At 44.8% G+C, this 26,678-nt stretch overlaps 3 protein-coding genes across 4 annotated transcripts in view; 1 reads left to right on the top strand and 2 right to left on the bottom strand.

Moving 5' to 3' along the window:
* The window catches only part of LOC113204132 (PAX3- and PAX7-binding protein 1), a gene marked incomplete in the record, with an annotated part of 15,716 nt that extends 9,341 nt beyond the window's left edge, over nucleotides 1–6,375 (bottom strand). The window contains 16 exon segments of the mRNA XM_026419159.2: nucleotides 1–784; nucleotides 867–988; nucleotides 1,103–1,334; nucleotides 1,421–1,616; nucleotides 1,701–1,854; nucleotides 1,963–2,162; nucleotides 2,255–2,452; nucleotides 2,747–2,864; nucleotides 3,987–4,176; nucleotides 4,274–4,503; nucleotides 4,585–4,816; nucleotides 4,897–4,999; nucleotides 5,097–5,274; nucleotides 5,356–5,522; nucleotides 5,938–6,238; nucleotides 6,361–6,375. Of these exon segments, the coding sequence (XP_026274944.1) occupies nucleotides 721–784; nucleotides 867–988; nucleotides 1,103–1,334; nucleotides 1,421–1,616; nucleotides 1,701–1,854; nucleotides 1,963–2,162; nucleotides 2,255–2,452; nucleotides 2,747–2,864; nucleotides 3,987–4,176; nucleotides 4,274–4,503; nucleotides 4,585–4,816; nucleotides 4,897–4,999; nucleotides 5,097–5,274; nucleotides 5,356–5,522; nucleotides 5,938–6,148 (2,595 nt within the window).
* Nucleotides 6,376–6,443: 68 nt separating this feature from the next.
* On the top strand, nucleotides 6,444–16,631 carry LOC113204129 (activating signal cointegrator 1 complex subunit 3). 2 transcript variants are annotated; one of them, XM_026419155.2, is made up of 31 exons: nucleotides 6,444–6,536; nucleotides 6,897–7,035; nucleotides 7,108–7,217; nucleotides 7,293–7,444; nucleotides 7,524–7,832; nucleotides 7,923–8,063; nucleotides 8,163–8,283; nucleotides 8,366–8,558; nucleotides 8,656–8,783; nucleotides 8,866–9,011; nucleotides 9,092–9,292; nucleotides 9,401–9,593; nucleotides 9,683–10,831; nucleotides 10,916–11,052; nucleotides 11,162–11,338; nucleotides 11,410–11,635; nucleotides 11,711–11,852; nucleotides 11,997–12,108; nucleotides 12,206–12,374; nucleotides 12,459–12,679; nucleotides 12,875–13,273; nucleotides 13,378–13,497; nucleotides 13,581–13,862; nucleotides 13,979–14,167; nucleotides 14,249–14,554; nucleotides 14,636–14,826; nucleotides 14,900–15,068; nucleotides 15,148–15,417; nucleotides 15,505–15,669; nucleotides 15,767–15,959; nucleotides 16,049–16,631. In XM_026419155.2, the coding sequence occupies exons 2-31, from the start codon at nucleotides 6,899–6,901 to the stop codon at nucleotides 16,252–16,254; spliced, it is 6,654 nt and encodes a 2,217-aa protein (XP_026274940.1). In that variant the 5' UTR covers nucleotides 6,444–6,536; nucleotides 6,897–6,898; the 3' UTR covers nucleotides 16,255–16,631. The 2 variants fall into 2 exon arrangements, with proteins under 2 accessions (XP_026274940.1, XP_026274941.1); XM_026419156.2 differs by having other exon boundaries at nucleotides 6,526–6,540.
* Nucleotides 16,632–16,715: 84 nt separating this feature from the next.
* Nucleotides 16,716–24,631, bottom strand: LOC113204130 (uncharacterized). Its single transcript, XM_026419157.2, has 18 exons — nucleotides 24,355–24,631; nucleotides 23,182–23,370; nucleotides 22,872–22,958; nucleotides 22,504–22,804; nucleotides 22,117–22,292; nucleotides 21,921–22,028; nucleotides 21,389–21,847; nucleotides 20,951–21,263; nucleotides 20,114–20,304; nucleotides 19,573–19,849; nucleotides 18,814–18,896; nucleotides 18,357–18,625; nucleotides 18,071–18,272; nucleotides 17,788–17,962; nucleotides 17,536–17,691; nucleotides 17,272–17,438; nucleotides 17,001–17,069; nucleotides 16,716–16,911 (listed from the first exon to the last, which is right to left on the bottom strand). Exons 1-18 carry the CDS (start codon nucleotides 24,391–24,393, stop codon nucleotides 16,729–16,731), a joined length of 3,444 nt encoding a protein of 1,147 aa, XP_026274942.1. The 5' UTR covers nucleotides 24,394–24,631; the 3' UTR covers nucleotides 16,716–16,728.
* Between the last annotated feature and the right edge of the window lie 2,047 nt (nucleotides 24,632–26,678).

Genomic DNA, 26,678 nt, shown 5'->3' with positions numbered 1-26,678 from the left:
TTTAATTTCGTCATCATCCAGTTTCATATGGTACATGTTTAATAATAATATATATTCTCAGAGAAACGTGACACATGTTGACAGAACAACACTCGTTGATTCTACAACTATATAGATGTAAAGCAACTGAGCACTGAAAGGGTTTCTGTAAAGAACGAGTACCAGTATTCACACAAAATTAATTTTGTGTTTTCTTTCCTCCTTGTTTTTTAAAGTGTACGACTACTGCTAGCTAACATTTTATGCATTCACTAACTAAGCCAGTTTCTTTTTCACAGCCTAAGCATCAGACAATTATTGCCAAGTCAAAATCAAATACAAAAATACATTAGCTATTTAAAATTCATGTTTCCCCACAGATAGACTAAAAGCCAGGGGCTCACAAAAACACCTCAAAGACCACACAGAGGAAATTAAATATGAGTACAAAGAAAATCTATTGATTTTAACACCCTGTGATACACATTGGAAGGTGTGTGTAAAAATCCACCTGTTAAAAGTTGATTTCTAGAGGTGAAACAAATTAAATTAGTGTTAATTAGCAGAGACAATAGGAAATTTCTCAGGTTAAAGAATAGGGTAGGGTAATTTCCAAAAGAATACAAGTACAAGTATCTCTGTTTCATTAGTCTACACATTCAGAAGTTCATTCTCAACTATTGCCATTTAAGTTCAACTACCTAGTTCCTTGTATCCTAATAGATGAGAGCTCCATTTCTTTTATGGAGGGGTAATAACTGGTGCTAATGTTTTCAGAATCACACTAATTCTTTCTAATCCTTGCCTAAAAAAGAAATGAGGGTATTAAAAATACTTCCACACAGGTACAATCAAAGCTCTACAAAAATTTAAAATTTGTACATTACCTTCCAGCAGGAGAAGTAACATCCAGGAGTGTTATTATATGTTTACATTGATTAGCAAACATTTGAAGTTGAGGAAGTTTAGCTTCACTTTGAAACCACCACTTGGGGAATGTACTTGCAATCTAGAAATAGAAAGGCTTTAATTTTAATTTGATAAATAAATGACATATAATGCCATGTAGACTGAAAAAATGAATTTTGTAATTAAATTGGGTGCAAACTGCTGTCACACATACCATATGACATTTTGCTGCAGCATCAATCGGATCAGAAGTACGAAGTGCAACCATGAGATAACGATTTAAAAGTGCACCAAGAGCAACTTCTTGAAGGACTAAGTCACTGACTACACCCTGCCAGCAAAGAAGGTTTCGTAGTAATTTGATGGCACTAGTAGTCTGGCGCTGGAAAAAAGCTGGCATTCCCGGAGCAACATTTGAGGTCTGACTAGATTTCGCATCTAAGAATCTGTAACATATCAATCACGATACAATTTAATAAAACACATATATTTATCGATTAGAGTCACATTTACATATTGATGGAGAACCTACTGCCTGGGGTAAATAGGAATAAATACATCATTTTCCACCGCTGATTTCATTTTTTCAACAATGGCTGAGAGTAAATTGTTGAGGGGTTTACTTGAGCTCACCAGCGATGGATACTCTTGCAGGAGATGGCTCAAAAGCAACACTAGTCTTTGTGTTTGGGAAGTGGAGAGAGGGTCCCAAGTTGCCTCCACAACGTCTGAGTGAGTAGATAGATCAGGGAAACATAAATTATCTAGATTGCACTACATTTTCGTAAAGCACAAAACATCAGAAAACTTACCTTTAAGTTTTGGTAACACAACCTTTTCGATTACTAAAGGAATAAGCTTGAGGTCTGGGTCATTTTTCAGACCCTCTTCAGTTTCTTTCTGTTCCAATCCATATAAGAGTAAACTGTCAAACCACTTCATTTTCTCTATCTTATTAAATTCATCCTGCAAAAACAACTTTGACTCAAAAAACAACCAATAGATCAAATTATTGAATAACCATATATGTGCATTTTACAAACATATATGTACATATTCAACGTGAGCACTTACCAATAAAGGATTCCACATGAGCATCTGTATTCTAAGTAGGGGAGACAAAACTTTAGGAATGCATAAACTAACATAAGCTTCTGTGTAGGACTCCCAATCTTTGACACGCCATCTCTCAAAATGTTTCAATACTGATTTAACTGTGCAGAACTCATCTACAACATCCTCAAAAACAAGATGAGCATCAGATTCTATAGCATCTGCAAAGAATTCCAGAAATAGGAAAAATCAATCATACATGCACAGACAAGGGGACAGAAAATTATACAACAGCAAAATACTGTATAAGTACCTTTTTGAGCACGGAATGATGTTATTTCCAGTTCAGTCATTTCATCATCACTTGACATGCCATCAAGATGTTTCGGTGGATTGATATTTCCAAACTTAGTTGATTCACGAGCTTTGCTCCTCCGTATACGACGTCCTTCTCGTTCTGCGGCTCGTCGCGTTCGAGAATCTTCTTCTTCCTTATTACGTTTAGCATTGGCTAAAATTGGAGAACAAAGAGGGGATAGGATATGGAAAAACTTATACTATGATACTGTTCAGAGTGTATTTTGGCTAACCGAGGAAGAAGAAGAGGGGGTAGAACATAAACGTTCTCGATAGGTCGAGAGATTCCCGACTCTCCGCCACGCCGGTTGAGGGGGTAGAGGCTCGGCCAAACAGGAATCTTTATGTTCTACCCACTTCTTTTCTGCTTCCGTTAGTCAAATACACAATCGGATACATAGTTAGTTTCTTCAAGCATCAACAATAACTAAAACTTCAATGAACTTACAAGGAGCATTTTCATTGGCTTGGTCTAGAACATCTTGTCTTCTTCTTGAAATTAACTCTTCTGCACGTTTACGCCATAGAGAGAGAACACGCTGCTCCAAATTTACAAGGATCGGCATCTGCACACACAGAATTTAACAAACAGAGTTAGCAGAGCATTGCTATCCATAGGTCAAAATTCGTACTCACCATTACCAACAAGATACAAAGACACTAGAACTGCACACTCTACTTAGGTATACCAAAGAGCTTTTTCAAAAATATTTTCAGACATCTTTTTTCATAGATATGGAATTAATTTTAAAGAAACAAAAAATATCTAAAATATATATTGCATTTTTGCGAATGTTTGTCATTCGTCAGCAAAATACCATATTCTCCAATAAAAAATTGACAGTGTTTATATTTAAAATAACCTCTCCTTTATTCACACAAAATTATGACGTTTTAAAAGTTTAGCAGCAGGGAGAGATTTAGTTTACATTTTTCGCTGATCTCTTGCCAAAGAAAGGCAAACATTCGCCACTGTTCAACTAATATGCTCATGGAAGACCAGTGAGTGATAACAAGATAACCATTTATGAGTTGGCCAGAAGCAGACCATAAAACATATCATTCTGCTCTAGTTGGCCATGTCAATGGATCGTTTTCCAAATAAATGGAGCCTACACATCACAGGGCCGGTGGCCAGCGCAGTCTTATTTTTCTAGGGAATACTGTGCTGCATCCAGGCGTGCAGGCGGGTTGCCTATCCGCTAGGTGTCATAAGGCGTCATGGTTTTGTGACAATACAATAGGCAAACGCGCACATACCCCTGCATGCGGTACAGAGTACCAAAAATAAAAAGACGGCGCTTCCCACCCAGCCTGTATACAAAAGCAACTGACAAGGTTTAGATTAAAAAGATTCAAGTGAGAAAGAAGAAAAAAAAAAAAACAGAAGTGGTACTGCCGCCACTTAGAAAAAATGGCAAAACCCACACTTCCAATAGAGAAGATCAGCTTGTCCCCAGCAAGAGCAACAACATTTGACAAAATTGAAAATTCAGAGAAATTTTAATTTCATTTTGGTTCTACCTTAGAGAATCATACAAAAAAGAGACAAATAATCAAAAAAATCTACAAATAACTCAAAGCTTGAGTTTTTCCAAAGAGATGTTAATCTCAGTTCTTGTCAAATGTCGGCTCTGATTCCAAGCAAAATTTTCACCAAATAAAAGACACTCAGATGAGGAACCCACCTTCTCGTCAAGACATTCTACCAAGTCTGTGACATACCCACGCAACTCTTGGTAAAAGCGAAAACGCTCTGCAAGTTTCGGTGTTTCAGCCTCAAGGCGTCGGACCTCGCTTTGTGTTGCAATCAAATCATCTGTAACTTGGTCTTGATCTAAACAATGTCTGCGATGAACTTCTTGCAAGTCTTTCAACCTGTATGAGTTATAATTTATGGTAAAATATGCAAATAACTTACAGGAAAGAATCATAACATGTGTTTATGAAAGATTAATATCACTGCTAGCATTACCTCTCCTTCAATTTGGCAGAAATGTTCTGAGGTGTATCAGTGCCATTTTCTGATTTCAAAGCACTAAACCTTTTTTCTACCACAGAACCTGTCTCCAGAGTGTTATCTGATATAGAAGTGTTGATTGGTGACATATCCATAGCCACAGCAGGGGCTTCCAAACTAGCTGGGGGAGGCATGGGCATTGCATACTGCTGTTGGTATAAAGTTTCATGCTGAACTGCAGCTAACTGTTAAGAGTAAAATATAATAAATATAAGCACCACCGGGGGGGGGGGGGGGGGCACATAAAATATAATTCAATGTCCTACCTGAGCTCCAGTTACTCCTTTACGAATTTGTTGGGACTCCCATTCATCTTCCTCACCCTTGTCACTTTCATGATCGCTGTCATCATTTTGAACAGATAGAAAAGCTTCCCTTTTCCTGTCCCTATCCCTTGCTGCTGAAGGTACAGCCATTTGTACAGGCTCTTCTTCATCATCACTATTGTCATTATCATCTTCACGAACAAGACGAGACTTTGTTGAAGAATTATTATATCTGAAATTGAAGATATAGTTCTTTCAAAAGAGCTGTAGGTACAGAATAGTCAGATTACTTGACAACCATAGGGGACTCACTTTTGTGTATCTTCTACAGGTATAAAATCTCCACCCATTTCCCTTGCTCTTTGTCTGCGTTTTCTTGCTGCATGAATCATGGCAGCATCTGGTATACGACCACCTAAAAATTGAAGCAGAAAGAGAAAGATTGTTCTCATACTGATATAAATTAGAAATAACATTTTCACTTTCAAACATACGCTAGACACTGAACATACTTTCAAGAATTATCTTCATATTATCAGGCTGAGAGAATTTATGTTCTGTTGCTTTCTGAGGCTTTGCGCTCTCTTCTTCATCATCATCACTCTGGTAATCAGGGTCTGCCAACTCTGCCTGTCGACCATTAAGTACAGGTGCTGCCAGTCGAACTGGTTCACTTTGCTTAACAACCATCTGGTTAGAACAAAAGAGTGACAATAAGAGTGAACATATTACTCAAGACACTGAATAAACTTTCCATGAGAAACTGCTTACAACAAGATCACCCGTGATTATCTCCTTGTCCTTACAAGACGCATCATCTTCAATTTCCATTTTCTCAACTTTCACTTCTTTCTTCTTTTTCCTTTCCTTATCCAAGAGCTTCATCATCTTTTTGCTTTGTGATGACTTCCGAACTTGAAAAACCTCTCCATCATCAGCTGTGTGTAACAATACAGTTGTTAAATAACATAAATCCAAAACCTGATACATTGTGCTCCTTCACTAAGCCAAGCATGAAAAGGTAAGAATTAACATGATAGTAATAATATCCAAAATAAATTGTTGTAGGCTGGAGTTGATACATATTGACAACAGTAAAATCAGCTTTGACCAGGAAAACAGACATAGCATGAAATAATGTGATAGAGATTTTCATTAAACTGCTGGTTGCTAAATGAGAGATATGGTGCTGTAAGAATAAAGTATTTTGAAAGATAACGCGCTGACAACGTATTGATACGTATTGATCCAGAATCATAACCTATAAACAACACGAATCAAAATTCTGATGTGAATTAGTGATACAGGGGGACCTACAATCATTTTTTAGAATTTGCTTCATCTTACACCTACCTTCGTTAAAGTCTTCTTCAAAACTAAGTAGTGTTTGTTTACGTTGCTCTTTCTCTTTCTTCTTGGCCTTAGCAATTTTCTCCCTGATTTGAGCCATACTTTGCTCCTCATCATCCACATCCATTTGATCTCCATATTCTTCAGTACTTTCTTCACCAACACCCAAGGGCCGTCTTCTAATATTTTTCTTGGGTTTCTTAAAGAAAGACATTTTACACTTTCAACACAAAATTAACGGTGTTGACGGTTAAGGTCTTAAAACGTAGACTTGTAGAGGTTAGATTTGTACCGATCGCTGGTTCTGCCAAATTGAGATGACAAAATACCCAACCTTCATAAAAATGAGATGAAAAGATACGGATCACTTGAAAACAATGAAAATTTAATAATTAAAGATCTTACGAAATATGATCATCACCATACCTTCAAAAGGTCACAACTCGGATTTTTCTTCGTCATTTTGCAGTTTCGGGATGTTGGTCGTCTGTTTCGGTAACATCGATCTCGATGGTATCATATCGATAGTACACAACAAAAACATTTCTCCGATCTCGCCGCTATAACGACGACTTTAAAATACATTTTCGTGGATTCCAGAAGTAGGTTTGTAGATTTATTTGGATCAAAGAAACTACCAAATAACTGTCCTGTTACAATTATCATTAAAATTGTGAATGTGGACTCTATTTTATGAGAAAGAATTACTTGTAACTCGCAGCTCCCTAACCTATCGCTGCAAGATGTACACGTTTGCTGTCAAGCAGACTGGTGTTTTCATTTTTGTAACAGAAGGGAAACATTCAATAGTTCCGTTAAAAAATCACCTCATCAACAACAATGGCGTGCTGCTGATCCGATACCAACCGGCCCATTTTGATGTCATCCCTTAAATATTTCACCACAACCCACTTACTTACTACCTTGTACTGCCTCTTGACATTACCTGTAATCTTTTTCAGGGATGGCGGGGCCCGTGCTCCTGCCGCGCATGACGCGCTCCTTACGAGCGTTCACTCAGCTGGAACCTCCCCGGGACCTATCATGCACTGTAGATGATTTACAATGGCAAACTGAGTGGAACAAGGAACAGCTCATGAGGTACGTAGACTGGGTTGAGAAAGAGAGATGGAGTTAGCTTCGCAGATTGAAAATCCATCTTGTTGGTTTCAGGGGTATTTCATGGTCCGATGTTGTTCATGTTGTTGGAAAAAACACCTCAAAGTCTAACAATATACTGGAATGTCTTCAGAAGCTACGTTTGCAAACAGAGAAGCTCATGGGTAAGTCTAACATTTTTCATGCTTTAATTTATCATTCTCAAGGTAACTCATTTTCACTTCCCAATCCACTTACAGGAGATCAAAGCAAGTCAGTGATTGATGATACTACCCTGTTTGTTTTTTTCTTGTTCTTGTCTGAGAACAGAGTTGTTAGTCAAAAGCAGTTGCACAGCCTGAAAGGCATGTTTGGCGTTATCTCAAATAATGCTGCTGACTCAATGAGAAAGGTAAATAACTTCAGTATGGTTCAGTATTGTGTTTGCATCAAAAGTTAAGTGTATTTTAACGTTTGATATGACCCTCCAGCTCGTAAAGGAAATATTAGATGATCTGTCTTATGGAGTCTTAGAAAGTCTGAACAGTCTTGCATCTAAACATGCCAAGGATAAACTGCAAACCGATAAACTACCTACAACTTTCAGCTGTGCATTCAGCTCACAAGTTCAATACATTCCTCAAAAACCCTGGGAACCTGACACCAGTGCCTTAGCCGATTTGACTGACTCTGTTGCAACTGGTGGAGAATCAGTTGCAGCTAAAGAATTCACCATGAGGTATGAAGGTGCCACTTCAGGTCCTTCAGTGGCAGAAAATCGTGGTGTTAAGAAAGGCTTGGTAAGACTATGTCTCATACAGAAGCATATGCCACATGCAATATAATCAGCACAGTGTTCTTAATTAAATCTAATCTAATATTTATTCCAGTATGGGATGACATGGATGGAAAATGAAGTAAAAAAATATTACAGTGATTCAAACCCATGTGGGTTATCATGCAGAGAATTTTGTGAGTCCATTTTAACTTTATTGAAGACTGAAAAGGGAAATGATGAGCTCCAAAATGAGGTGATACAACTTTTTGTCATGATGTTTTGTTAATTATGAAATATTCTCTCTTCTTTTCACTTCTTCTCACATCTATCAATCTTAACTTTCTTCTTTCAGCTCTTTGACTTAATGGGCTTTGACCGATTTGAGCTGATCCAGACTTTTCTTGAGCGTCGGCGTGATATTGTGCAAGGTGTAAATGTTGAAAAAGAGAAAAAAAATCTTGTGTCCAAAGCAGGTAATTAGTTTAAATGGTCTTTCAAACTATCATTTTCCACAATTTTTGTTATTTACATAGGATTAAATTAAAATGTGTTCAGGTAACTTGTCAGCAATAGAAAACGCTCGTGCTCCTTCATTTGGTTGTCAAGTTGTTGTTCAGTCCCAAATGGAGAAACATCTGCAGAAAATAGCACGTAAAGAAGAAAAGCGTATTCACAAAGTACTAGGAAAACTTGATCTTGATGAAGAAGATGAGGATGAATTTAACCCAGTAGAGCTACGTGCCAAAAGGTGAAGTATACTCTCTTTATTTTCATCTTCATATTACCTTATTATTATTTTTGTATCTAATTGTATCTGTTATACACTTTTTATATGTGGCCTTTAGGCAAGCAGCCTTGAAAGCTGCTGCTACAATGCCTGTACTAAATAAGGAGCCTTTAAGACAAGCTCTTCAACCTCGTCCAAAGTATCCCAATGTTTATGACTCTCAGAGCCAGGCAAAACAATCTTCAGGTGATTTAGAAGTTTGAAAGTCTACTTGTTCTTACTTTTAGAATGTTTAAACAATTCTAACATTTTTAATGTGCATTTTTAGGCTTTATCTCTGGCACAAAAATAATCTTGCCTGAAGGGGTTATTCGTCATGACAATAAATCTTATGAGGAAGTTTCCATTCCAATATCGGAACCTGCTCCACTCAATGTTGGCAATCAAAGAGTGGCTATTTCATCTCTAGATAATGTATGTCATTTAACCATGCTTGTTCCTTCGAAGTTTATCTTTCTGTTTTTTGTTACACTGTCATTTTCTTTCTTTCATAGATTGGGCAGATGGCATTCCAGGGTGTTAAGAGTCTGAATCGCATTCAGTCAGTTGTATTTGACCTGGCTTATCATAGTAATGAAAATTTATTAATCTGTGCTCCAACAGGAGCAGGTAAAACAAATGTAGCTATGCTTACTGTTGTACATCAAATTCGTCAACACATAGAGAAAGGTGTCATCCTAAATGATCAGTTCAAGGCATGTTACTGCAGTACTATTCCTCCAGATTAATCACTGAGAAGGTTTCGGCTTTCTAAATTTGTGTTTTCTCCAAATATTTTTAAAACACGACTGTTATATTTACAGATTGTTTATGTTGCTCCAATGAAGGCATTAGCTGCTGAAATGACTGCTAGTTTTGGTAAACGTCTCAGCCCTCTTGGCATATCTGTGCGTGAGTTGACTGGTGATATGCAGCTAACTAAATCTGAGATAATGAAAACCCAGATGCTGGTTACAACTCCTGAAAAATGGGATGTAGTCACCAGAAAAGGGACTGGTAAAGTTGAATTTTTTAAGCCAATAAACCTTTTTTTATCACCAACCTTATGATTTTATCTATCTAGTCTATTATTTTATTCCTTCCAGGTGATGTAGCACTGACTAATTTAGTGAAACTATTAATAATTGATGAAGTTCACTTGCTACATGGTGATCGAGGGCCTGTTGTTGAAGCTCTTGTAGCCAGAACATTGCGCCAAGTTGAAAGTTCTCAAAAGATGATTAGAATCGTGGGTCTATCTGCTACATTGCCAAATTATATAGATGTTGCTAGGTTTTTACGGGTAAACCCATTTTCTGGTCTCTTTTTCTTTGACTCTCGCTTCCGCCCTGTCCCTCTCAGCCAGACATTTATTGGTGTGAAAGCTGTGAAGCCTATGGCTCAGATGCAGGAAATGGACAATGTGTGTTATGAGAAGGTTGTCGACCTTGTCCAGAAGGGACACCAGGTTATGGTTTTTGTGCATGCACGCAATGCAACTGTTCGCACAGCAAATGTGTTGAAAGAGATGGCACTGCAGAAAGGTCAGCTCAAGTTCTTTGAAGTTGAGGAATGCAGCTCTCTTGGTCTGGCTAGGAATGCACTGAGTCGATCCCGCAACAAGCATCTGGCTGAATTGTTCCAATGTGGCTTTTCTGTACATCATGCTGGAATGCTGCGCTCTGACCGATCGCTAGTTGAGAAATACTTTGGTGAAGGATTCATCAAAGTTTTAGTTTGCACCTCCACCTTGGCTTGGGGTGTTAATCTACCAGCACACGGAGTTGTGATTCGGGGAACTGAGATTTATGATGCTAAACATGGTTCATTTGTTGATTTGGGTATATTGGATGTACTGCAGATATTTGGTCGAGCTGGTCGTCCACAATTTGACAAATCTGGAACAGGCATCATTATAACATCACATGACAAACTTAGTCACTATTTGTCCCTCTTGACAAACCAATTTCCCATTGAGAGTAATTTTATCAAGTTTCTTGCTGACAATTTGAATGCAGAAGTCACATTGGGAACAATAAGCAATGTGGATGAAGCTGTTGAGTGGTTGAGTTACACTTACCTTTTTGTAAGGATGCGGATCAATCCTCAAGTTTATGGTTTGAATTATCAAGATGTTGTGAATGATTCCCTTTTGGAAGAAAAAAGAAGGGATCTTATTAAGGCTGCTGCAAAGGCGTTAGACAAAGCAAGAATGTTAAGTTATAATGAACGAACCGGGGATCTTCGTGTGACAGGTAAATTTATTCAAAACTCAAAAATCTGTTTCATGGTGCTCACCATTTTTGTTTTTAAAACTTGTTATTTTGTACAAATTTTAGATTTGGGTCGCACGGCTAGTCATTTCTATGTCAAGTATGACACAGTGGAAATATTCAATGATTTAATGAAACCGGTGATGAATGAAGCAGAGATCCTAGCAATGATATCTCACTCTCAAGAGTTTGAGCAGTTAAAGGTATTGTTGTTGCAATTTTTGTGAAACACGTTTTATACATTTTAGTTTACCATTACTTACTTGATTACTACTTAATACAATATTGTATAATTTCTTTACTGCGTTACAGGTCAGAGATGATGAATTAGATGAATTGGATGGACTTACAGCTGATTACTGTTTCGTGCCAGTGCAAGGGGGAAGTGAAAACCTTCATGGCAAAGTTAATATCTTATTACAAACATACCTGTCCCGAGGGCGAATCAATAGTTTTTCTCTTGTGTCTGACCAAGCTTACGTGTCTCAGGTCTGCATTTTTTTGTATGTATGGAATTTCAAAATTATGTAGTTTGTATCTAACATTTGTTCTTACCTCAGAACGCAGTTCGTATTGCCCGTGCGCTCTTTGACATTGTCATACGACAAAACAACCCTATCATGGCTGGGCGCTTTTTGATGATGAGTAAAATGTTTGACCTTCAGTTATGGGATTTCCAAAGTCCTATGAGACAGTTTCATATTATTAGTCCTGATCTTCAAGAAAAGCTTGAAGAGAAAAAACTAACTGTGGAAAAATTAAGAGACATGGATGCTAAAGAAATTGGTAAATCGGATATTATTTGTGTATTATGTCATAATAACTTTGAAAATTTATTTCTAAAACTATATTTTTCTCTAGGTTCCTTCCTTCGTCTTCCCAGAATGGGTCCAGTTGTTAAGAGATGTGCAGAGGAATTTCCATTGCTTGAAATGAGTGCATCACTACATCCCATCACCCGCACTGTTCTTCGTATAAGATTAAAAATTAAATCAAATTTCAGGTATGCTGTCATATAATTTGGAAATGTGATTTTAAAACTGTTAGTGAGAGTTTTGCTTTTTAAGATCTAACATACCATTTTAAGAAAAGTATTACCTAAGAGGGAACTGTTGTAACACTACTATTGCTTTATATTTCATAATAGGTGGAATGATAAAGTCCATGGCAAAACTTCAGAAGCATTTTGGGTGTGGGTGGAAGATCCAGAAACAAACCACATGTACCATTATGAATATTTCCTCATTACAAAGAAGCAGGTACTATTATTTATTTATTTATTTTCACCTCCTTCGTATTCTTTTTCTGTTTAATTGACCTTATTTCCTGATAATATGTCATGCTCTCTACCTGCAGGTTTTCAACCGTGAAGAGCAAGAACTTGTAATGACAATACCTTTGCAAGACCCCTTACCGCCGCAGTACTATGTGCGAGCCACTAGTGACCGCTGGCTTGGCTCTCAATCTTATCTTGAGCTTTCTTTCCGCCACCTTATTCGTCCTGAGAGTCACCCTCCTCACACAGGTACGTACTCCTTTATTCTGGAATGAATGGTGAGAAGCAATTTTGTGTATAAACTTAGCATAACATTATTTTTTAAAATTTCAGATCTCCTTGAGCTACAGCCTCTTCCAGTTACAGCCTTAGGAGAAACTCAATATGAGATGTTGTACAAGTTTTCACACTTCAACCCAATCCAAACGCAAATTTTCCACTGTCTGTACCACACTGATAATAATGTACTTTTGGGAGCACCCACAGGTTCAGGTAAAACAATAGCAGCTGAGATTGCTATGTTTAGAGTCTTCAAGGAATATCCTGGAAGAAAGGTAAGGGATGTATATTCTTTTTAAAATTACCTCCTACCTTAGTTGGTTATATATCTTCTGTCACCCAATAAAAGTTGTTTAGGGTAGTTACATACAAAACATTAGACAGATAGAAAGTTCCTACATATGCATAGAAAACTGCTTGTACAGACTTCCCTTGTAAAGTATTAATTTATCTTCTTTGTATAATTCTAGGTGGTTTACATAGCACCCTTGAAAGCATTAGTAAGAGAGAGAATTGGAGACTGGAAGGTGAGACTTGAAGGAAAACTCAACAAGAAAGTTGTAGAATTAACTGGTGATGTTTCACCTGACGTGCGAGCTATAATGGCTGCAGATGTAATTGTAACCACTCCAGAGAAATGGGATGGAATTTCTCGATCTTGGCAAACTAGGAATTATGTGCGAGACGTTGCTCTCATAGTAATTGATGAAATTCACCTCTTGGGAGAAGACCGTGGTCCAGTCTTGGAGGTCATTGTATCTCGTACAAATTTTATTGCCTCTCACACAACAAGAACTTTGCGTATTATTGGTCTGTCCACTGCTCTTGCCAACGCACGTGATCTTGCTAATTGGCTTGGTATAGGAGAGGTAAGTTGAGCATTCTCCAGTATAGCTGCTTACTAATCTCACTGATCTTATTGGGTTACTCTTTACTGTTGTTTTACTGATAATTTTTTTTTCTTTCTTGGAAGATGGGATTATATAATTTTAGGCCATCTGTCAGACCTGTTCCTCTAGAAGTTCATATTGCTGGATTCCCAGGAAAACATTACTGTCCAAGAATGGCCACAATGAATCGTCCTACATTCCAGGTAAGCAAATAGCCTTCTTTTTGTAGGATAATGTTTATACTAGTATTTATCAATCTATCTATAAGGATATCCTTTGATTTCAGGCAATCAGGCAGCATTCTCCTTGTCAGCCAGTGCTGGTATTCGTGTCCTCCAGACGTCAAACTAGACTTACTGCATTGGATCTGATTGCTTATTTGGCTGGAGAAGATGACCAGAAGCAGTGGTTACATGCTGATGAGACAGAGATGGAACAAATTATTTCTGGTATAAAGGACTCAAATTTGAAACTCACCCTTGCTTTCGGTATTGGTATTCATCATGCAGGTCTTCAAGATAGAGATCGGCGTACGGTGGAAGAACTCTTTGTGAACCGCAAAATACAGGTAATCCCTTTCCTCTCTACCATAGGCTTGTCTACAAGAGTTATTTGATGGTTTAATTAATTTTTCAAGCTTATTTTCCAAATTATGACTTTATTAAATACTCCCAAATTGAACAGGTTTTGATTGCTACAGCAACCCTGGCCTGGGGTGTGAATTTCCCAGCTCATATGGTGGTTGTGAAAGGCACTGAATATTATGATGGCAAGCAGCGTCGATATGTTGATATGCCCATCACGGATGTTCTTCAGATGATGGGCAGAGCTGGTCGACCACAGCATGATGACCAGGGAGTTGCAGTTGTACTGGTAAGTTTGGTTGGTAGTTCACAGCATGAAAGTGATTTAAGTCATTTTAACGCTGTCAACACTTTCTGAATTTTTTCCTAGGTACATGACATCAAAAAGAACTTCTACAAAAAGTTCTTGTATGAACCATTCCCTGTGGAGTCATCTCTCCTTGCTGTTCTTCCTGATCATCTTAATGCTGAAATTGTAGCAGGAACAATTCGTTCACGGCAAGATGCTTTGGATTACCTGACCTGGACCTATTTCTTCCGTAGACTTTTACAGAATCCATCATACTACAATCTTGAATCTTTAGAGCCCCAGGATGTTAATCACTATCTGTCTTTATTGATAGAAAATGCATTTAGGGACTTGGGCACTGCTGGTTGTATTAAGATGGATTATGATGTAAGCTGAAATTATTTTTTGGTTTTGCTAATAATCTTTATCTTCAGGGATTGTTAAAAAGGCACCTATTATTATTTCTAGGATGAAAGAAGTGTCTTGACTACTTCATTTGGCCGAATAGCATCTTTCTACTATCTCTCTCATCAAACAATGATGCACTTCAGTAGTGCTCTCAGAGCTGACTTATCTGATGAGGAGGTTCTCAAGGCTTTATGTGATGTGCATGAGTACTATGAGCTTCCCGTCCGACACAATGAAGACTTAATGAATGCGTAAGTTTGTATTTCCTTCACTTATATTGCAATGTGCATGGTGTGTTTTCTGTACATTGTTCTATTGTTGTAGCGAGCTTGCCAAAGATTGTCCTATTGCTGTTGATGCCCTTAACATGGACTCTCCTCATGTCAAGGCATGTCTTCTCCTCCAAGCACATTTCAGTCATTTGCCGCTGCCTTGCGCTGATTATCTAACTGACTTAAAGTCTGTGCTGGATCAAGCCATTCGTATCTTACAAGTAAGTGTTTATTGTTGGTTGTAAGTGCATGTCTGTGACTGATGTATACACAAAGTGATGTCTTTCATCTATATTTTAGGCCATGATTGATGTGTGTGCCGAAAGCGCGTGGCTGTCAACTACTTTGCGTGCCCAGCAGCTCCTGCAGCAGATTGTTCAAGGGGCATGGGTCCACAAATCTCCGTTTCTTACCTTACCTTTCATCGAGCAGCAGCACATGTATCTTTTCGCTAAACTAGATGATCCTTCCCTCGCTACGCTGCCTGGTTTGCGCGAAGCATGCTTCAACAACTATGAGAGGCTTGCTACAATCCTCCGAGGAGATTTTGATGATGGAGAAATCGAACAGGTAATTGAAGATAGTCCATTACATTTTCCTATCTATGAAGGTGCACTCCTTTTATTCTCTAAATCTTGATTAAATTTCTGTCTGTAGATACACCGAGTTCTATGTGAAATGCCTGCATTCAATCTTCAGCTGAGTATCAGAGGCTGGTGGGATGGTAGGAATCAAGATGAAGAGGCAGAAAGGAAGATAAAAATACCAGCTGACCGGGAAAATTGGATTGAAGTGCATTCTGAGCAAGAGTACACACTTGTCGTAAGGCTATCAGCTATCAGTAACTTTGTTAAATAGTTGGGAATAAAGATTTCTTTGATTGACTCCAATTTAATGTCATGGGCATGTTCATTTTCAGGTTAATCTGCATAGACTGAATCATTCTAGAGAATTAAAAGCACATGCTCCTCGTTTCTCTCGGTCTAAAGATGAAGGATGGTTTTTGACTCTGGGTTCTGTTGATGATGGAGAATTACTGGCTCTGAAGCGAGTTACTGGGGTCCGGGGGAGGTCAACCCAGCAGTTGTCATTCTACACTCCTCCAAAGCTTGGTGTGTACCACTATCAACATGGCTGATACTGATAATCTGATTATTCGTAGTTATACCTTTATTGTATGTAATCAATTTAACATTTTCAGGAAGAATCATTCTTACCCTGTACCTTATGTCTGATTCATATTTGGGATTAGATCAGCAGTATGACATCTATTTAGAAGTAATACCTGCTAATTTCAAGTGCCAGATCAACTCTGATCTTGCTGGACTTTCAATTGAATCCTTGAATGACGAGGAGTGCCAAGAAGCAGTGAACAGTATCAAAGAAGATGTATCAGAAAAATGGTAATCTAGTGGATCTTAAACAGGGTTCTGCTTTAAAGAAGACTTGGAGTTGGTCACAAAATATGAGGAGCTGTACGGAACCTTATATCATGATTTATGTTATCTGTAAACCTTTCCGTCTGTGATAAAGAAAACCATGTGATGTGATGTGGTGCTGGAATGAAGGATTTTGTTCAATTTTTCTTTTTGTGTAGTACTTGGAGAAGAGGAAGAAAGTGTTTCAGAAATTGTTTCCTTCTAAACACTTTAAATGAACCACTGTTTCTACTGTTCCCATCTTGTGCCCATTTACTACTTTTCTTCCTAAAAACCTAAGGTTTATTCTTCTGTTCTGTCAAACCTGTGTCTGAATTTATTGATTAAATTACCTGAGTTGGGCCAGATCTGTCTTTTGTTTAGTAGTTTCATTGTCCTCTGGTCAATATTGTTACAGAATGGTCTAGAGAGTAAAACAAACCTACAAAATATTGATTATCATCTATAATTTCACAACAATTAGAGCACATAGTAACAGGATGAAGCATATGACTGACAACACCCTCTCACAGGCTAATGCAAGCAGAGCCCAGTAATACTGTGCTTCTGCAGCAACTTGTTTGCTACATTCTTTGTCATTACACTTGCAGTCATCCGCTCTTTCTTGATCAAACCGAAAGTACACCTGGATAAATAACAGCAAAAGTAAAGTTGACTTACTAATTTATCGAGCTAGACACACTTCTATATTATATATACAACTCAATAAAGTACCTGAGGGCTTCCCTTTACATAATCCACTGAATCAGGACTCAGCTCATATTCTGCACATCTTTGTTGAACCTGAGTTACAAAGTAAAGTTCAAGTGTTTAATATTAATTCTTATGGCCTCAAACGCTTTTCAACTAAATTAACAATGGAAATTTTTAATGTCTGCCAAAGGTTCTCTGCAGAATGGAAAAGCAAGTGTACAAACTACCCAACAATTTTGATCACCGCACAGCTTTCTAATAAACCACGAGCCTTCCCTCTGGTAATGCGCACCTGATCCGAGTGTAGCAGCAACAACGTTTGCACGAGCGGCGCCGACAGCAGCCTGCAGAGGAGCGGGGGCGGGCGGCGGACGGGGACATCCTTCGACAGCGCTGTCATGCCGCAGGAGACAGTGACGGACAGCGCCACGGTCAGCATGCACCAGCAGTACACCTCGACTGGAACAGCGCAGCGGTGAGTGCGGATACAGGGCAGGGCATATGGTCTTACCCTTACACGCCCATTTGTAAAGCTCTCCTCAGACCGGACGCTCACCGATGTGGGGCATGCCGAACAGCGCGGGCGGACAGGCGGCCTCCAGGACTATGAAGGAGAACACCAGCAGCAGCAACCCGCCCGCGCCCAGGAGCACCTTGTCGCGGGGCAGAGGCTCTCGCACCCAGTACGCCAGGAGGCAGAGTGACACCAGCACTGCAAAAAGAGTCGGCGCACGGGGCGGGCGGGCGTTATACAGGGAAGGCCGTTGAGCGGTGCGGCGGACTATAGCAAGGACTAGCAGCGACTCACCCACGAAGGGTGCGAGCAGGAGGTGGTGCAGCACGGGGGAGGCACGGCTCAGCGTCACGGTGATGCTCAGGTACGTGGAGGTCGCAGGCCCGCGCCCGCCCGACTCGTTTCTGACGACCAAGGAGAAGCCCTTCTCCTCGAGGACCCACAGCGGGTGCGAGGCCCCAGGCTCCACCTGCGCAGGGTGGAGTGCAATGAGTTTGCGAAGGCGGCCTGCTCAGCTACCCTGCTGGGCAGGTGCAGCAGGTGCAGCAGGTGCAGCAGGTGCTGCAGCGGTGCTTACCCAGGCGCCGGGGTGCCCGCGGCCGTCGAGCAGATGGAGGCGGTGCGCGGACTCGATCCCGATCTCGATGATGCACGTGTGCCGGTCGCGGGGCCAGTCGCGCGCCTGCAGCATGCACTGAGACTGCACGTGTAGCGCGCCCTCCCAGCGCACGTCCCCGGTGTGGCGCACGTGCATGAGCCCGTTCACCATCACGTCCCCGCTGAGGCGACGACGGTTCGCAGAGTTAGAAGTTTGCAAATGCGCGCGTCATATAGCGTTTGGAATCGAGACAGCCCTCACTTACTTCGGGATGGTGTAAGTGGGTGTCCACGACGATTCCAACTGCCTGTTGCTCGCGTCCTGTATGTCCTCGAAGTCCTTGGGCTCCCACACTCCCCTAGTGTCGTGCCAGGTGGTCAGGAGGTTCCCGCGCAGCTCGACCGTGCCGTCCAGGTCGTTGATGATCACGCGCGACAGGTGCAGGCGCACGCCGATCGCGGTGCCGTCGGGCGGCTGCAGCTGCAGCTCCTGGAGGTAGAAGTCCAGTCTCTGGGTAGCCGACAGCACACTGGGCTGGAATCCCCGCCAAAAAACGGACACAATTAGTCACAGGTATGTTGTGAGATATAATATGTCGATCCAAATGGGTCCCTGACGAGGTCCCTGACAGTTTACAGATGTGCTGATTTCAATTTGTACATATTTTAAATGTTTATAACACGTTGAGTCTCTCGTGACTACAATAAGCTGTGTTTGCCTACCATAAGTTCATCTTCGAACGAGGGCACCGACTCCTCCACGGCCACGGAATCCAGAACAGGCACCTCGCCAGGGCTGCTCCCGTCTAGAAATAGACCACCACTGCCATTTAGTCATAATTTCAAATACACACGATCTAATTTTTTTTGAAAGGTATGATCATTGCAATGTGAAAAGCCTGTGGGGCATTGTTTGGCAGCTAACGAAGAAGTACCTCGGTAACTACATGACTACTAAGCAATGTTTTTGTATGGAGAACAGGGGGGTCACAAATACGACACAAGTACCGGGTGTACAAGGTAGATGACTCACGCCGCACACTTTCGTAGTTATACTGTACCGCACACCGCACGCACTTCTGTGGGTGGGCTGCCTATCCTCGCTGTCTGCTTACGGCCCTAATGAACCAGCGCGAGTAGGCAACCCGCCCGCACGCGGTACAGTGTAACTACGAAAGTGCGCGGCGTGAATCAGCCACCTGGTATGTAGCGCTGCAGAGTTGCGGGTTTGCATACTCCTTGGCCCCTATGCGGCCCAAAGAGGTTTTGCAATTCCACTCCGATACACCCGGCACATCAATAGTACGATTACCACGCAGTTACCATTTTTCATTCATGAATGACAGTAGATAGTGACGTCATTCGTGACGTCATATAGTCAATGCCCCCAAAACGACATCATAGTGGACTGCCCTGCCCTGTTCTCCATGGGTTCTCGAATTTGCACAACGGAAAATAAAGGTGAATATGCGAGGTAGTTACTCTTGCAGCCGTAGACCCAGGTGCCGTTGCCGACGCTCCTGCTCGTGGCGAGGCTGAAGAAGCGCAACGGGGGGAAGCGGCTGGAGGCGGGCGCGGTCCAGGACAGAAGTGGCGTGTCGCTGCCCTCCTTGCCCACGGCCAGGGTCCGCGCCGCCGTGTCCTGGCGCACCCAGAAGCCGCGCGCCTCCCTCTGCGACAGCAGCCCCGGCATGCGCACGGTCGCGACCCGCTTGCCCAGGCTGTCGATGCTCGTGTTGCCCTCGTGCGACAGGTCTATCTGAGAACGACGGAGACGGGCAACATTTATACAGCAGCCCTTGTGACAGAAAACTGCCGAACGATTGCCGAAAGAGTTGCGCATCGATGAAAATGGAAAGTCTATCGGTGCGATGTGCGTGCGAGACTTTCTACAGTACCGCGACACCATACCGATACAGTAGTCTCACCATGCCATCAGGAGCTTTTCGAGAATCACTGAATCGTGAGGGTCATTCGCCCCCTTACTGGGGAGTCCTCGGTTCGTCAGAGAGCTTCGCCTTACCTCAAACAGCGCGTCCACGCCGGGCGGCAGCGCCGCTTCCAGGCGGATGTGTCCCGACGCAAGCGCGCGCAGGTAGAGTCGCAGGGTGCGGCGCGGCCCGTCCACCTCCCCCTCGCGCTCCACCGACAAGTACTGCGAGTGCGAGTACGCGAAGGTGAGCAGCGGCGCGGAGCAGCCGGTCCGCGCGCGGGCTGTGGGCAGCAAGGGCGTCACGGTGTCAGTCCCGCGTTGAGCTCTCCAGGCCCCGGGTGGGCTCTGAAGATCAGTCTCCCTATTGGGATCATCCAGAAAGTACGTCCGCCATTTGCCGTTACGAAATTGCCCAGTTCTGCCATTGCAAGCTCTCACAGCGCCTGGTGGGTAGGCAACATCTTTTTCTGCAGAGCACGCATGCACTGCTGGGTGGCCTACCCCACGTTTCGCAGGCGCCGGGCTCCTGTAATTTGCCGTACGAATCTGAGAAAAGCGGATGTTTTTTTTTCTGGACGATCCCTATGCGACTCAGATCGCACAGTGAAACACAAAATCTGTATTTAGGGGCGAGCTCACGGTATTGACATGAATACTGTGCGACATACGGACTAACTTTCTCATTTGTAGTTATAGTTTGTACTGCATGTGGGCGAGCGAGCGCCGACCGGCTCATCAGAGTGAGTTGACAGCACGTCCACACCCGTACAAGCGGTACAATATCAGTACAAATACGAACGGGGTTGATGGACCAGTAGAGGACCATCTCGTGAAACTGGCGAAAGCGAGAGGAAACGCCACAGAAAACATTTTCGAAGCACCTGTCACCCCCTGGAGAAGTTAGCGGTTTGCGATTCTCACACGCACCTGCGTCCCTGCCGACGTGGTCGCGGTGCTGGCCATCGCAGCCGAATATCCAGGTGGTGTCGTTGCCGGCGCTGGAGCCAGAGCTGACGCTGAAGTAGCGCAGGGCGAACGGCCTCGGGTCGCGCCAGAGGAGGAGGGTGCGGGGCGCACCGGTGCTAACCGCGGTCAGGTTCAGCAAGCCCGTGATGAGGTTGTGCTGGAGCACGAAGGTGCGCAGCTCGGTGGGCGACAACACGGGTGGGTGTTGCGTAGAGGCCACCTTTACCTCCTTGCCGCGGTCCAGGTTGGTGTTGTTGTAGAAGTCAATGTCGATCTGGAAGAGTCACCAACCGGTTTGGTTGGCTATTATGCCCACTCTGAAGTGCTTCCGAATGGCAGGTCTATCCGGACTGCTAAAAGTAGCTACGTTCAATATGTACGAGTTTACATGAACCTCACTTCGTAGGTGTCGTCCACGTTAGGCGGGATGGACGACGCGAGCTGCAGGTGGATGTCCTTGCGGCCCAGGACGCGGAAGACCAGCACGCTCTCGGGGCCGCTCACCCACCCCTCCTCGCTCAGGGCGAAGAAGCCGTCGAAGTGGTACTTGAAGGTGTGCACCATGCGGCAGCCGGGCAGGAGCGTGGTGGTGTTGATGGTCATCGGGCGCTGCGCCTCGCGCGGAGGCGGAGGCGGCGCCGTGGTCCGGCCCCGGGGGACGACCACGTCCACGGCGTTCCCGGGCAGGGCGGCGGCCTCGCCCTGGCACGCGTGCAGCCAGTGCACCTGGCCGCCGGAGCCCATGGACGCGAAGCTGATGCTCGTGATGTTGAAGCCAGGCTGCAGCTGGGCCGACACCTTGGGGTGTTCGAGCTCGGCACCCTCGAACAGGCTGATTGTCGTGTCGTTGTAGAGCACCTGCGGCCAAAACAGAAACGCTGGAGGACAAGGAGCTCGGCGGGCGTGGGGTGGGGACCCGCGCGGCACTCACCGTAAACAGCCTAAACTCCAGCGGCGACAAGCAGTTGTGACACGACGTGATGTCCAGGTACTGGGACACCTTTTGGATGGCTATCTTGTTGACGAAATTGATGTCGATCTGGAATCCAGCAGAGCGCATTTATTTTTCATGCCCTCCCTTCTTCCTCCCTTCTTTCCTCTCCTCCCCTCCAACCAATTCAGCTCACCTCGTAGAAGACCTCGCTGGGCGTGCCCTTGAGGCGCACGTGCGAGTCCCTGGGACCCTTGACCATGAAGCGCACTGCCTTGGAACCCCCGACGGTCACCGTCTCGCCCGCGATGGGGAAGTCGTGCTGAAACCCGTAGCGGTCGGTGACAGTGTGCTGTCGACAACCCAGGGACGCTGCGGCGGACGGGGACACGGGCAAGTACAGATTCTTATCAGCCTTATCAGACTACAGAGACCGGCTTCTGACTCGATCGGAACACTGGAGTCACTGATTCACTTGTCACTTGTGGACTCAGGCAAGCCTCCAGGAGGCGTGCACCTGCAGGCGTGTGGGGTCTCGTCGAGGTCTCCGTGGAAACCTCACCTGGACCCCGTCGGGACTCACGTTTTGGCGGGGACGGGGAGCAGCTGTGCAGCCAGATGGCGGAGGCACGGAAGCGAATCTGGGTTGGCATGACGAAGTCAGCGTCCCGGTAGGACAGCAGCGGAGTGTTCTCGCTGGCTCGGCCGAGGGATATCTCGCCTGTGGTGGCCCCCGCCTCATCCAAGACGGAGACGGCGCGCACCCAGAAGTACCTGAAGGAGGACTCCGAGAGCAGTCCGGGCGGGGATGTCTGCGTGATGCTTGGCGAGAAGCTGTCCGGTGTCACGCGTTGTATGGTCATGGACCGATCGTCCAGCGTCAGCTGCGCAGACAGCCTGAGTGTCAGCTCGTTCTCATTTCACTGTGAACTCTCCGTCAGCTCGGCGTACCTGGACCTGGTAACTCCCGGCCTCGGGGTTGTCCCCGATCAGATAGATGATTGCAGGCGACGGCCCTTTGACGCCCACCACGTAAGCCTAGAAACAGACAGTTGTTGAGCAGAGGGGGGCGTTTTGTGGCTGTGCACTGCTTAAACAAATGTCGAAAGTTGCACACCAAAATGATGTTCAGTTTCAAGTGTGCAAAAACTAAACACTTCATGATATCGATCTGAACTAGACGTCAATTGGTGTGCAATATTTGCACACTTGTTTTACTAGTGTGGGCGGGGCTAGAGGTGAGGAGAGCGGGTCCACTCACCGAGCTGTCGCTGGAGCGGAACTCGTGGCGGACGCCATTCACAGCAGAGTCCACGCGGCACCTGTACGGCTGAGGCATGGAGGCCCCGAACCCCGGCACCGGCCACGAGCCGGAGACACTGGTGGCCGTCCCCGAGAGTGGCGCGAGCAGCACCAGCAGTAGCGGCAGCAGCTCCCCTGTTAGCCACACCTTGGGACACGAGGAAAGACTGATGAGGCGATGCTGCTCACGTCCAGCATCCCGGAGTGCACTTTTTGATGGTCCCGCGACGTCGTCAAATATGACGGGCACATCCACAACTTGGAATGAGGCATTTTATTGCTGGTATAAATAAGATCAGGAATGAGCATCAATGCTGGACATCTAAAGCCTTCCATTTTTCGGACATTGTCTGCTTTTCAACTTGGTGTTGAAGACGATTTCTGAATCTGTTGCTCAGGAATTAGCACTATCGTGAAGAATTTGTCAAGGAGCTGTAGTTAGCTCGTAATCTGGCAAAGAACTATTCAAGGCACACTGAAAAACTGTAATAGCGTTGTCTATCACTAGAGATAATGATGCCGCGCGTTTTGCACCTTTTGTGGAATATTGTCTAGGCGAGCTGTTAAATGTAATCTTCCATGGCACCATCAGATTGCTCTTAAAATTTCCGTGAGAAGAAGAGCCAGCGCAGGAAAAGGCTCCGACCCATAGCTTTCTAAGAACACGCTCAGTTTTGTTATTTGAGCTCCGAACCCTCTAAACTGTACGCTCGTTCGACCGGAAATTTTACGGGAACTCCGATGGTGCCATAAAAAATCATAATATTGAAAGCTGGCTTAGATCATATCCCACCAAAACTGAAACGGGCGTCGCCGTCACCTATATGTCGTCCCAGCCAAACTTATCGATTAGGCGACCGTTACGGCGCAGCCTTTTCGCATAGCCTTAGCCGAAAAGTTTGGCTGGGACGACCATCATTGGCGTAGATTTAGAGTTTAAGCTCATCCTGTGCAACTATGTTCATCCCAGCCAAAATTCTCGACTAATGCGACACGAAAAGGCTGCGCCGTACCCAATCGAGAAGTTTGGCTGGGACGACTATAGTGACAGACTTGCACCAGCACTACATGCACACATTCAGTAAGTAACTGTGATTGCGGCCGAAGGCCCCCCCCCCCCCCCGGCGCCTACCTGACGCAGCAGCCCCGTAGACGACGTTGAGGTGGCCATGCTTGCCACGGGTCCGCGCTGCACTGTGTCGACAATATCCAATAATCTCAAATCCGTGTTGGGGTGGGGTGTCTTCGTAGGTGTGCTGAAAAACTCATAGGGGCGCGCGCCGCACGCACACACAAACACGCCCTCTGCTCACTCCTTTCCAAATCCCTAACCTCAAAGCGAGGTTTACTGATCGCGGGGGGTTGCGGTTGCGCCGACGGTGCCGGGGAGCGCGCCGCAACGAGACTGGACGGCCGGGCTAGGGGGGGCGTGTCGGGGAGGAGTGGGAGGAGGGCCGAGGAGCCGCAGGAAGCCCGCGGGCTATCAGCCGCAGCGATAGTTTTCGAGAAGGAAAGTAGTGGGAGAGTCATGGAGCAGCAGCTGGAACAAGGGAAAGGCTCCCATGCTCAAGACACGCATTTAGGCCAAGAGGATCAAGTTCAAGTTCAACCATACTCATGCTGAGAGGTGCCAGGCCAGGAAGAAAAAGCAAATACGGGATCCCGCGAAATCCGACAAGTAAACCCCGGTGGGTAGCGCTCCTGATTTCATTTTGTTTTCAAGTTGGTACTTTACTTAATACTTCAGTTTTATGGGTTGCCACCTACGTACAGGGGTTTTGCACAGCGGATTGCTTACCTCCGCACCAGATCTGCGGTTACGGAATATTTGCCACGTTCAGACCATGCGAGGTCTCATATGGCGCCTGGTGGGTAGGCAACATCGTGCCTGTAGTGCATGCGTGTACAGCGGGGTGGCCGACGCTGAGTCTCGCAGGCGCCGAGCAAGCGCCGAGCAAGCGCCGAGCAATATGCCGAATGATGGCATGAATCTAGGGGAGACATATGAACTTTCTACATAGACGATCCCAAAGAAGAACAAATATACTGTGTGCGTACACTAGTGAAGTGTTGGTGTTAATCCTTTTCAGGTGACAGCGTCGCCGAACTTACGCACACAGTGCGGGTAAACGCATGCGATACAGTGGAATACTCGAACTCCCGAACCCGAACACGACTATATGTGGTGTTGGTAAAGAACGAGTAAAAAGAAACGTCTGCACTGAGGCGAAACCTGATCCCTCTCCGCGTTACAAAATTCACAGCTGTGCTCTAAGATAAGATCACTGGTACTTGAGCCGTTGATCGCCGTGGTTCTACAAGAAGTGAAAACCCGAAGGGAAAGCGTTTAGCAACGGCAACGGTGGAAGGCAGTTGGAAAGAGAGAGGAAGGGGAAAGAGCAAAATCAGAGGGAGAGGCAAGGACTGAGATTGGGGGTGAAGGAAACAGGGGAGATTATGAGTTTTACGAGTTTATGTAAGTGAGTCTCAGCTGTGGGGCTGCTAAACGACTGGCTTGTTCGCCTTGAGCCGGGATTAGTTCGTTTACGTACGGGACGGACAGGTTCTGGAAGTAAACTGCAGAATTCCTGAATGGGTCGTGATAGTGACGGTGGCCCGAGCATCATTTCTGGATAAGTCTAGTGAGGAAAGTGCTGGAAGTTGAACCTCTCGGTATAGTCCCCGAAGAAGTCCCGCAGAAAGATTGTTGAGTGATCCTTGACGGGGGAAAGAGAGGCTCGGCTGTGCTGTGCTGCTCGTCATTAAGGTTGACCGAAGCCACGGCTGGAAACACAATGACGAGAGGAGAAAGAATGAACACAAGAGAGAGAGAGCGAGAGAGCGGGACAATGGGAGGGAGGGGCGTAGGGGAGGGCGGCCGAGCCAGTGACCGGCAGCTTGTTGAACTCGGGCCAATTACCGCCCGCAATGCTAATGCCGCTCTCCAGGGAGAGAGAAAGAGAGAGAGAGAAAGAGAGAGATGAGGAGGGAGGGAGAGAGAGAGGGACAGGGAGGGGAAGACACGCGGAAGACACTCGGAGGGCAAAGTGTTTCTGTCCCGCAGGTAGTAGTAGTAGCAGTACGGGGACCTTCTGGCAAAGCCTCGGCTGAACGGGCCCTCCCGACGTGATGCTCTCATTAACGCACAGGCAGCTGCGGCCCAGACGGCGGCGCACTAAAGGCGTAACGCGGGGCCCAACAACGCGGGGCGGCGCGGGCCGCAGCTGGCGTGTGCGCGCACCTCGCCCTGCCGGTCCCCAGCACAGACACGGCACACGCACCCCCCGGTGTGGTATGCGGACCGCGCCCGCTGCAAAGTGGAAGTCAAACAGAGCGGAGCCCCGGATCTGACCGTGGGGCTGCGCGGGCGCGGGCGGGCTCGATGGCTCCTTGAGGCGCCTCAGGGCATTGTCTTAGACGGGTGTTGCGCACTCCGAGCAGAAGCTCCCCTCCCTC

This window comes from Frankliniella occidentalis, unplaced genomic scaffold (assembly GCF_000697945.3).
Source record: "Frankliniella occidentalis isolate FOCC.00 unplaced genomic scaffold, Focc_3.1 Scaffold21, whole genome shotgun sequence".
Taxonomy (NCBI): Eukaryota; Metazoa; Arthropoda; class Insecta; order Thysanoptera; family Thripidae; genus Frankliniella; species Frankliniella occidentalis.
Note: the sequence above shows the minus strand (reverse complement) of the source record. Positions and strands in the feature narration are given on the sequence as shown.